The sequence below is a fragment of the Hippocampus comes genome, unplaced genomic scaffold (genome assembly GCF_001891065.2).
Source record: "Hippocampus comes isolate QL1 unplaced genomic scaffold, H_comes_QL1_v1.1 scaffold62, whole genome shotgun sequence".
NCBI classification, from domain to species: Eukaryota; Metazoa; Chordata; class Actinopteri; order Syngnathiformes; family Syngnathidae; genus Hippocampus; species Hippocampus comes.
This window is the reverse complement of record NW_017806062.1, coordinates 2035678-2047224: the sequence shown is the minus strand read 5'-3', so window position 1 is coordinate 2047224 and position 11547 is coordinate 2035678. Positions and strand designations below refer to the sequence as shown.

The following is an 11547-nucleotide window of genomic DNA, read 5'->3' as shown; positions in this document are numbered from 1 at the left end:
TATATATATATATATATATATATATAGATAGATAGTTATTTATTTTTGGACATCTTAAAAAAAAAAATTTGTTTCGTTTTGAATGAAAATGAAAATTATTTTCTTTGGATTTTTTTTCAATTAAAAAAACTCCCCAAAGCATTGACTTTAAAAAAAAAAAAACAACAACAATATTAAATAAATTCTTACTCTTTAGAGCCAAAATAAATAAATAGAGCCACACATATATATAATAGCAAGTATCTTATAGAGTAGTAAGTATTGATCTGGATGATTGGCTGATGCCTTGTGATTGGACATGTGACAGCTTCATCATCATCATCTTCATTTTCCTCATTATTATTATTATTCTTACATCTCCATGAGAAGCGGATGCTTGATAATGATGCTTTCCAAAGTACTTGACAGTGTGTGTGTGCGCGCGTCAGATGAAAGCCACACACACACACACACACACACACACACGTGAAAAGCATTCAGGTTGTCTTCTCGGTAAACACACAAGTGGCGGGAGGGTGTCATAGCAGTGACAGCCAATCACCTCAAAGGCGGCCGATGGAGGCGGGAGCAACGCGCAAGCTAACTTGTGATCAGCCCAGACAATTACTGACATTAGTCACAACATGGCGCCTTTGTTCTCGCTTGCCTGGTGAAAGCTGCACTTTTCAGCCGCGATGAGACGACAGCGCGCCGCCGACGCCTCAAGCGCTCAATTTGACGCTTTCTTGAGTGTTTTTAGTAAGCCGCGATGATGCGCCGGAGCCGGGCAAACTTTTAAGAGGCAATATTCCAAAAATGTTGATCAAAATGGGTTGAAAAGGAAACATTTAGGTCGTTCCAAAACCGGAGGGCAATTTAAAATTGTTTTTTTTGTTTTGTTTTTTTAACATTGGAATTTTTTGAGGGTTAGTTTTCAAGTATGACAGGTAATAAACGGTCATAATTGCATTTGCCCATCCATGGTACACTTTTTTTCTGAGCTATTTTATTTGTCATACAATTTTCTGTTTGGTGCAGGGTTGTTATGGGTTGCCTAATCAGGCATATGAAAAACATATTTAAAAACCACTGAATAAATCCTTGAAAATAAAAAAAGGTAACATTTTTTTGAATGCACTATACTATCGCTTATACTTGCTACCTCTTTTTTTTTTTTAATTTAAAGCTATGCTCAATAGTCCAAAACAAACTATATCATAAAAAGAAAAACCTTAATATGAACAGGGTTGAGTGAATTTGAGTGACTCAGTCCACCATGACTAAAAATGGAGCAAATGTGAAAAATAAAAAAGAGGTCTCACTTACGTCTACCCACGGTCGGTGCAATTAGCTTGATGATGACATTTCTGCTGAGCGATGGAGCTTACTTTTTAAAATTTTTTTTTTTTGCTCTTAATGGCTAAAAATGTTTTCGTAGCAGGGTTATGTAGAAATTGAGAGCCACAACCTTGGGGCACAATTATTACTCTTTCAAAGATGTCTGTGATGAGGGGGGAAGAGTCCTCGACTAAAAATCACATCACAAAATCTGCAATGATGCTCACTCGTTTTTCGATGCCTGACCAATGACAAATGTGCTCTTTTGCTCATTTAGCATCATGCTGCTCGTCACTCGGCATTCATTTGCACGCATTCATTCATCACGAACACCAAATCACTCTTTGGGTCTTGTTTTTGGATCATTTCATTTTGTCCAAACATGATCCAAACATTGTGCGTTTAACCTAACATAGCAACCCCAACATGACTGTATATTGGTCGCCATAGCTCCATGTTGGAGCTTTGTTTTTTTTCTCCACACCGAGGCTTGTTGCGTGAACTGAAGAAACGTTCTCAGACGAGAGACGAAATCATCCTTCATGATAACCAGAACAGTCCAGTTGCGATTGATTCATTGTCCTGAGAATGAAATAACCTGGAGGAACGAGAATATTCTTGAGCTTGGTCTCAATACTGATCATGATTCTTAAGTCGACACCTCCACTAAAACAGATGACATTGACACACTGTATGTGAATTAAAAAAAAGTCCTCAGTCAATAATGAATTGATGTTGACGTTTATTAAGGAGACACATATTGCACAATCATTATTAGATGGTTCCACAATTTAGGGCAACTGGGTGACTTAGTGGTTCAGTGGTCTGCCTCACAGTCGCTAGCCCCTCGGTTTGAATTTCAGCTCTGGGCTAGTCGTGTGGGGTTGGCTTGTTCTCTCGGTGCTTTTGGTGGTTTTCTTCAGATGCTCCAACTTTCTCACACATTCCCAAACACATGCATGCTCGGAACATCGGAGCCTCTACATTGTCCATAGGCGGGAATGCTTGTCTTAATGTGTCCTGTGAGGGACTGGGGACCAGTCCAGGGTGTACCCCGCATCTGGCCAAAGTCAGCTGGGATAGGCTCCAGGGCACCCGCGACCCTTGTGAGGATAAACAGTATCAAAAAAGTAGAGGGATGACCACAATTGACACCATTACATAATGTAGAGTATATTTCACATCCAGTGTTTAATCGTAAAAGATTGGCTCATCGGAGGAGTCACAAGTCGTCATCGTTGATTTGAGTCCTGTCGAGCTTCGGTAGGCCATTGTTCTCTGTCACGGGTTCTCGGCGGTGAGCGTGTAACATGTTCAAGTGAAGGCTGTCAGGAAAAAAAAAACAATTAAAAACGTTTTTTTGTTTGTTTTTTTTTAATCCGCAACTTTACACGCAGCTTTCAGTTTTTCAAATTCGGCAAATGGGTCACCGTTGTGCCGGCGAGTCCAAGCGCTTACCATTTCCGTGCATGAATCCCGGCGACGCTGCGTCTGTAAATGACGTCTAAGAGACAAAAATAGAGCTAAATATGTTTTCTCAACCACTTCCTGTTGAAAGTGAACACGTCTTACCTGTGAACGGGCGTTCGAAACCGATCCAAAGTGGGCGCTCCTCATCAGTAGTGGACTCCTACGAGAGAACCATGGAATGCATCGGGAGAAAATAACTACCGTATAGTATTTTTTGCACTATAAGGCGCGGCAGGGTTATAAGGCACACCTTCAAAGAATGGCCTATTTTAAAACTGTTTTCATATATGGAGTGCACCACATGATAAGGCGCATAGAATAGAAGCTACAGTAGTGGCTGCGGTTACATTAAGTATCCACTAGATGGAGCTACGCTAAAGGGTATACAATACAATACAGTTTTATTTCTATAGCGCTGTCACAACCGCTGCAGCTGAAACAAAGCGCTTTATAAAACATTTAAAATACCACGTCCAAGAAATCAGAATATTGATCCTTTTAAAAGGCTTTGTGGCAGTGAAGCAAAAAAAAAAGTGCGTTAAAGCGACTCGTGATTGCGCCGCGTGTCCGTCTAACTACCCCGTCATCTTCTGCGACCGCCGCCGCTGGTATTCCGCCTCATCCACCGTCCACACGGCGCCTTTCGGGTTCTCCACGCGCACGAAGCATCTGTGCAGGCTCAGGTTGTGGCGCACGGCGTTCTGACACCAACATGACAAATATTTTGAGAGAAAATGGAACCACAAAATCAGCTCGGTGAAAGGCGATATACATTATTATGGAAAGTTTACTTCTTAATTGCTTGTATACAAAGACAGAGGATATCAAAGTCTACACACCCCTGTTCAAATGTCCGTTTTTGGTGATATTAAAAAAAAGTAAACCTTACGTGAGGTTTTTACCTTCCACGTGGCGGCATTGCGGCGGAAAAAGGCGAAGGTCCTCGTGAACCAAGTATAGATCTCATTGAGCGTTAGCTGCATGTCTGCTGATTCTACGATGGCCTGTCAAAGGAAAATGTCACCGAAGGGGAACTCACTGGTTCTCGTGAGATTTACTGTATGAGAACTGAAGACGAGAAAGAAAACAATGACAGGTGTCCTGGTAGATTGCACCTGTCTTATTAAGGTTGCGTATGTGAAAGGTGGTCTGATGTCAGCGTTCTTGTAGAGGTCATGTTCTTTTTCTGGGAGGAGAGAGGAACCAGATGAAAACAGTTAGGAGTAATAGAAAAAATTTGTAGGTCTTGTTGAGGATGAAACATTTTTACAAGCATTTTTGTCTGTTTTTGTGGGGGGTGTCTGTCCATTTTTGTGGAAATTTCAATTTAATGGGACTTTTTTATTCGGGGGGGAATATATTACCATCTTTGTAGGAATTTTTTACCTAATATTTTTCTGGTTGTGTTGAGGGTGTTTGTCTATTTTCGTGGATTTTTTTTTGTAGGGATATATGCCAATTTATGTATATATTTATTTGGTTCAGTATTTCTCGAAATATATTGCTATCTCGTTCGGATTTTTTAAAATCTATTTTTACATTGTCCATATTGCGAGGGATGTTTGTCCTTTTTTTGAGGATTTTTGTTGTTGTTCATTTGCTTGGGGCATTTTCTTCCCATCTTTGTATGTTTTTTGTCCATTTTTACATGAATGATTTGTGGGGTATGTTTGTCTGTTTTTGTGCTTTTTTTTTTTCGATTTAGTACAATATCTTGGGATAACCTGAATGTAATTCCATACACACGCATTCCCAAAAGCATACACTTTTCATAAGTGGAAAAATGCAATTTGTTGACCCATTAGCATTGCATCACCATAAAATGGACCAAATTTGGATATCGGAAATTCCGGCAGAGAATGTATGACCTGTAGAGTAGGCCAACCGATGATGGCGACGTCTCACGGCTCCAGCGCACGATGTAGGAGAGAGTCTCCCCCGCGGTGGGCTGTCGACGGGAGCCAGCGATCGGGGAGGATTCGGCGAGGGCGGCTCGCAAGCGACTGAGCTTGCCTGCAAGTGAACAAAAGGACGTGTGATGAGGACGCCGTGACGGAGCGAATGGATTGGCCTGTTTCAGAGGTAATTGTCACACAAATGTCGCGCACAACAGAAGGCCCATTAGTCGCAGGGCGAAACCGTTTGGGGTGGTTTGTTATATAGGAGATGAACAGCTGATATGGTCTCAACGCTAAGTGAACACGACAGAAGAACCGAGAAAGACATGACTGATTTGTAGTGAGTCGCAATTGATGTTTACTGTCAAAGTAAACAGAAAACAAAGAGAGTTACATGTTGCGGATTTAAAACCACCACCGGCCTTTGCCCTCCGCTAGCTTAAGCCACAATGCAAAACACCATTGACGGGCTAATAAATAACATTATTCGTGTTATCACAACCCTTTAAGCAATGGATATTTGAACACAAACGGTGCATCAACACTTGTAGACAGACAACAATACTTATAGACATATATTCATATGAACATAAAACACAGTTCTATCATGGAGTGTTACTTGTCCTCACTGGTGAACGACGGCGGCAAAGCATCACTGTCACAACAGTATAAAAATGTTGTGACAGACAAAATGTGATGTTGTACAACTTTTGTCCACACAGACGTCAGCCCACGCAAGCTACCTGTACCTGCGGACAAAGCGAGTCGGCAGACACGCCACGAGGCGTCAAAGGTGCGAAATGGGATTCCGCAGCGGGCGTCAGCTGAAGGTGAGCCGTCATCGCTCGCAAGCGCTCTCGTTCCTTGCGCAGCTGAAGGAACAAAAACGGCGAGATAATTGACATGGAGGCTTTTGGTTGCAAGCTCGTCGGCGCCGCCCTACAAGAAAAGCGTTCAGCCGTGGCACATTTGAGAGCAGGATCTTATGACTAGACTATGGCGGTGTACTTAATATCGTGGCCAGGCCCACCTGAAACTCCAGCTGTTGAACCACTTGCATTTGGACTCGACACTGTGCTGCACTTTTGTCATCCAGTGTGTGCTCGCCGCGCATGTGCCTGCAACACACACAGATGAGAAAAGAGGGTCTGCAGCCACAAATTGATCATCATTTAAACAACCAAAATTATTATTTTTTTAAATCCACCTGGGGCCACTAAAGGAAATCCATATGACACTGCTCGTCTTTCGTTGAAAAGACAACAAATGTTTGAGGTTTTATTACCACGAAAAAAAAAGCTACCAGCTTCCAAATATAATTAAACAAAAAAAAATTAACCGACACTTCTTTACAGCCTTCAAAAATAGTTTTGCAAATCAGTACTCAACATGAAAAGTGAATCACAATTTCTGAAATTTATATTTGTTGAATCACTATTTCTGAAATTTATATTTGCATCATTTCAGTAAGTCTGAACATTTTTTTTTTGTACAGCAAACTTAGAGACACCTCTCAAATCATATCCAGACTCTAGATTAAAAAAAAAAAAAACCAAAACATTTGATTTTAGACATTTTCTTAATTTCACGTTGTCTTTTGTGGATCGCACTATTTTTTTTTTTTTTCCATTTTCCAAATATGTAAATTGAAGAAGTCGGCAGTTGGAGCTCAGCTAGCTGGAAGGATGAACATGAATGATTCCACTTACGTGATAAACTGGCTGTAGTTTTGGCAGCTGGACTCGCACCCGGGCCAGTTGCACACGCCGTGATCGTACAGGACATTTGGATCTCTGAAGTCAGCTTGACTCAAGCTAGATGAAGAACCACATCATGTGATGCAAACATTAAAAAAAAAAAAAAAAAAAATGTAAGTCATGTTTTATGGTCTTCACGTTAGCCCGAGGAGAATTGTGACAGCAGCTCGCACGTTTGACTCTCACGGCTTGTTGTCTTCTTCTCAGCGTCTTTGTGATCGCGCTTGACGGCATTTTCTGATTCTTCTTCTGCTGCTGCTGCTGCTCCTCCTTTTGTCATCTCCTTCGAAACATCCTTCAACTCCACCGAGCTGATCGCGGCTAATCGACAAACATTAGCATAATTTAGCGTTTCGTAATGAATGAAATACAGAATACTGGAACGGGATTTCCTTCGGCTGTCAACGTCCGTTGATGCATTCCAGACCCAACTACTACAATTTTTTTTAATGCCTCGGCCCTTACACACACACACACAAACACACACACACACACACACACACACACACATACCAAACAGTTTAGAAAATATTCCTTAGCGCCCGTTCTTGCTTTCTCACTGTCAAAAAAAGGGAGACTGCATCCTACGTTGTGCTTTGAGACGACATTTGGTGCTATTGCGATACATTGAAATCAATTCTGACTTGCCCGTACATTGCAAAAGTCAATTGAAAAAAAATTCCGGAATCAAACTATGCACTACAGTGTGGGTGCAAAAAGAAGAAACATGATATGGCGGCGGTTCACAGCAGCTCTACCTGCGGGGGGGCGGGCTGATTGCTGTTGATGAAGCTGCTGCTGGATGTGCAGTAGATGCTGGAGCGCCAGCTGCTGTGGAAGGAGCTGGCACACAGACAAAACACGGCACCGACTTGTCAAAACAAAAAAACAAAGTTACGCCATCAAATGCATCTCAGTCTTTACCTCTTTGCTTTTTTTGAGCGGCTGCTGCTGAAGCAAGCACACGTTCATCTGCTGCTGTTTCTTGTAAAACTCTTTGAGATGATGCTGGAACAGGAAAATCAGACAGCATGAGATGACATCAAAAGCGATGCTTGACTGTCACGTATGTCGGCTCGTAAACTTTTTACACCTCGAACAAGACTTAGTTATTCATCGGAGACAATTTTGGGGTTTTAGTAATAATATTTTTTTGTGAGCCGCTGTCACATGATGCGCAGTTTTAAGTTCTAGGTTCTGTATTGTACTTAAAAGTGAAATACAACTGAACTGTACTTCACAACTGTACTGTCCTGGATTTACAGTCACTTCACGTAACTTGTAACGTGTAAATGTTTAATTGCTTCCTTGACACTGTTCCCTCGACTGGAGCGATTAATTGACTGCTTGATTTGATTTGAGCAGCTTCAATCAAAAAAAAAAAAAAGTCAATAAAGAGTTTTACAGGTAAACGCGAAGGGTGAAGCCGCCGAGTATGAAGCGCTTACACAAAATTCATCATCTCACACAATCAAATTAAGTCATGAAAAGAAAACGAGCGGCACGGTGGATTAGCTAGCAAGCAGTTCAGGGTGTCCCCCCGCCTGCTGCCCAATGACGGCTTGGAAAGGCTCCAACACCCCCCATGGCCCTTGTGAGGATAAGCCGATTAGAAAAAGGAAAATGGTTTATATATGAACAAAAACGAACTTGTTACCCAAAAAATTTTCCGCCCCGCTAGCCAACAAAAATGTAACCGCTTGCTTCATATTTTTAGTCCGTACTTGAAATGTAAACATCCTTTTCATGAACGCTGAGAAAGAAGCTAAATGTTTTTTGTAATGAATTAGGACCATCGGGATACCTGGTGGAGGATGAAGGCCTTCTGCTTGTGCTGCATCAGAGCGTGCAGCTGTCCGCTGGACAGAGGCCGCGTCACCTGACGAGGAGTCATCATGGCCAGGAAGACCTCGACAAGGAAAACCGTGGGCCGAATGACAAGAGGTCAGCCAATGACACGCATACGCACGCACGCACGCGTCCAATCACACTAAGACAGCGCGGCTGTGAATGGCGTCACGGAGGCTAAATGAGGTGGGCGCCGGGTCGAGAAGTTCATGAAGCGACACAATTACATGCTTGTTGTGAGCCCTAATGGAAGTCGGACGCCTGTTCATGAAGGTGAGCGCACGCCGAATGACAACGGAACTCGTTAACATGTCAAGAAATGACCACTCGGCAAAATTTGACTTTCACGTGGATTGAAGACTCGCGCGAAAATATGCAGTGCACTGCTCCCTTCGTGCACTGCTCCCTTCGTCTGATCAAATGATTGATGGAGGACGAGAGGAAGGAAGTGCTACCTGTTTAAGACCAAGATTGTCCAGAGCGCCTCCTCCTCCTGCTTCCGCCACATCTCCCCCAGGATCTCGGCGACCATCTTCTTGGTTTGGGCGAGCAACACTCGAACACTCGGGCATCACGCTGCGAGTCTGCTGCTGGGGAGGAAGAAAAAAAAAACTAAAGCAAAAAAGTGGACACAAGTCCTGCTTCTAAGCAAGCAAGAGAAATAGTCCATTTTCTAAATTTGTAAAACGGTTGCACAGAATTAGATTTTACAACTGCTAACAGATGATCGCAACGCATAAAATATACAGAAACACTCTTGATTGACTAATTGAGCAATTACATGTCACTATGCATTGCACGCTAGTGCTTTTTTAACAAGCAGGCGGTAAATCTTTTTTAACTACTAATCATAACCCCTCAATTTGATTTTCCTGCCATTTGCAGTTCACACACAAATTACGTTTTTTTTTCTTTGCTAAATTTTTGAAGAAAAATGCATATTTTTTATGGACAGATTTTCATGAAATACAATTGCTGTAACATACAGGAGCCAACAATTTTTTGTTTGTTTGTTTTAGAGTTGTTTTTTTGTTTTTTCAAGCGCGATTCAAAATTCTGCTTTTACAGAGATCATCATAACTTCATATCATCAGCCTAATTATCATTGCACAAGCCATTTTTAACGTGTTATAACAATGGTAATTAAAAAAATACAAATTTGCATGCTAATTTTGTTTTTCTTTTTCCAACACGCTCAGATACAAAGTAAAGCAGACTGAAAATTATTATATTTTATTTAAATTATTATTCTAAATATTACCGCAATCTCGTGCATACAAAACGCACTTACTGTTCCGGAGTTGTGGTGAAGCGAAGCCCGCGCTCGGTGTTGACGGAGCTGCCGAGTGAGGATGACGATGAGCGTGTGATGAAGAAGCTACCTGAGTGGGAGGCGCTTTTGGGGGGGGGGGAAATCATGGGGGGGGGGGGGGGGGGGGGGGGAAATATCAGCAAATGAGCAGGCGCTTTAGATCTATTTAGGACTTGACTGTTACATCTCAATCAAATAAATCTTATCAGAGAGAGAGCGAGAGAGAGAGAGAGAGAGAGAGAGAGAGAAAGAGTCGCAGGAGACACAATTGAGTATAAATACACAACAAACAAACAAGCACGCGTCGTTTATATTTGTCTTTGGGACAGGACGAGTATAGTCTGTGGGAGTGCGTGTCCTCATTTAGAGCATCCGTCACATTCTTTATCAAAGGCCGATTTAGTTGTTTGAACAGCAAACGTGAAGTCAATTGTAATCGGAGGAGGTTCAGGTGTACAGAAATTGACACTGTTGTTTTTTTTTGGGGGGGGGGGCCCTTGTAATGTTCAAAGTGTTCCACTTTAGTAAGGACAAGAAGGAGCTTGCACCCTCAAGGACCCTGCTGAGGCTGTCGAGCTGCTCCACTGTCCCACGGCTTTCTATACCCCCCCCCCCAATTTGTGTACTCCTATTGTGAGGCATCATTATGTCAATCAGTTATTAAAGCATTGACAAGATGGGAGACGCACCAACGCCATGACGGCAATCTGAGAACCCTGGGGCCATAAATTTGGTGTCATGTGACACCCCCCGCCCCCCTCCCGAGGTCAAAGAGGGACTGCGGCCACTTGCGCAAAACTCCTCTGGCTTCTATTGTTCTTTTTGGACTTATTGCCAACTTTGCCAGATTGTACTGAGCAGCTAAGACAAAGGCATATAGGCCGACTGTTTTGACCTGAGTTTTTTTTAGATACGAGCCATCGGGACGATTTTTTCGCGTTGACCTGCGAGCAAAAATGTGAGAATGCGGACACTGTGTGTGGCAGTGAACTCAACTCATGTTCACAAAAAGCAGCAGATTCAAAGAAAAAGCTCCTTACTCTTTAATGCCACACCCAGACCAATTGATCTGTCAAACAAACAACAAAGAGAGTTACATATGGATTTGAAACGACCCAACTCTGCCTTCTGCTAGCTTAATCCTAGCACACAATGTAAAATGCCATACGCGGGCTAAGGAATTGCGTTGCGCAAGTCGCAGTGTGATAAAACCCTCTAAGTGACAGATATTAAAACGCAACCCATGCATCAACACTTGGAGAGTCAAAGGCATATCTTCTTTATCCTCTGCAAAAAAAAGACAAGTATTACAGCGTTTTACTGAGTCACTTACAGTAGTTGTGACATTCTTTTGTGTCTGCATGGCGTTATTATACTGGTGCCAGTGACGACATCATGCGTACCGGAAGGAGCTGTCATAAATAAATCAAGCTGTTTCATTCTTAACTTACTATTTTAAATTTTTATTGTGTTTTTATAACTATTGTGTTCTATTCTCATGATTAAAAACATATTCCTTTTTTTTATGGTGAAGGTTGGAACGGATTAGTGGCATTTCCATTCATTTCAATGAGGAAAGATGATTTGAGATACAAGTGTTTTAAGGTTTGAGCGTGGTCACAAATGAAGCTCTTGTCTCAAGGCACCACTAATTCAGTTCCATTTCAGCTTTTCTCGTCTTTCATCCATTACAATAAGTAAAGCGAGATTATGTCACATGTCGTGTGTACTCTTTGAGCCAACCGTGGAGCCACATTCTCCTCTTTTTTTTTTTTTTCCTCTATGAGGTCATAAGGCCCTTTCAATCTTCATAGGTGAAAGAAAATTCTTCATTAGCTCATTGAGGTACAGAGCTAATCATTGTGGCGCTGGTGCAATACGGACGTGCTGCTTGTCTGCTGCGAGGGGAGGACGCAACACAGGTAGTAAAAAAAAAAAAAAAAAA

General features: G+C 42.1%; 1 protein-coding gene and 1 long non-coding RNA gene across 3 annotated transcripts; one reads left to right on the top strand and one right to left on the bottom strand.

The window, feature by feature from the left end:
* Window positions 1-2042: 2042 nt before the first annotated feature.
* On the bottom strand, window positions 2043-9681 carry LOC109529836 (forkhead box protein P2-like). Of its 2 annotated transcripts, XM_019893321.1 has the most exons (16): window positions 9582-9681; window positions 8746-8880; window positions 8247-8351; window positions 7367-7450; window positions 7201-7285; window positions 6616-6763; window positions 6395-6499; window positions 5716-5803; window positions 5435-5557; window positions 4656-4800; window positions 3903-3973; window positions 3690-3791; window positions 3367-3488; window positions 2890-2947; window positions 2776-2821; window positions 2043-2642 (listed from the first exon to the last, which is right to left on the bottom strand). In XM_019893321.1, the coding sequence occupies exons 2-16, from the start codon at window positions 8860-8862 to the stop codon at window positions 2632-2634; spliced, it is 1410 nt and encodes a 469-aa protein (XP_019748880.1). In that variant the 5' UTR covers window positions 8863-8880; window positions 9582-9681; the 3' UTR covers window positions 2043-2631. The 2 variants fall into 2 exon arrangements, with proteins under 2 accessions (XP_019748880.1, XP_019748879.1); XM_019893320.1 differs by lacking the exons at window positions 2043-2642; window positions 9582-9681 and having other exon boundaries at window positions 2682-2821; window positions 8746-8991.
* LOC109529852 (uncharacterized) lies at window positions 4794-8307 on the top strand. Its single transcript, XR_002170896.1, has 4 exons — window positions 4794-4869; window positions 5408-5515; window positions 6413-6520; window positions 8233-8307. It is a non-coding gene; the product is annotated as an uncharacterized LOC109529852 (long non-coding RNA).
* Window positions 9682-11547: the final 1866 nt, after the last annotated feature.

What these genes read in the sequence shown, in the direction of transcription:
- LOC109529836 (XM_019893320.1), bottom strand. Translation starts at nt 8,862, where the DNA reads ATGCCCGAGTGTTCGAGTGTTGCTCGCCCAAACCAAGAAGATGGTCGC. An exon ending in CGGTCGCAGAAGATGACGGG is followed by an intron (nt 2,948 to 3,366) that starts GTAGTTAGACGG and finishes GTTCTCTCGTAG; the next exon opens with GAGTCCACTACTGATGAGGA. An exon ending in TTTCGAACGCCCGTTCACAG is followed by an intron (nt 2,822 to 2,889) that starts GTAAGACGTGTT and finishes TTTGTCTCTTAG; the next exon opens with ACGTCATTTACAGACGCAGC.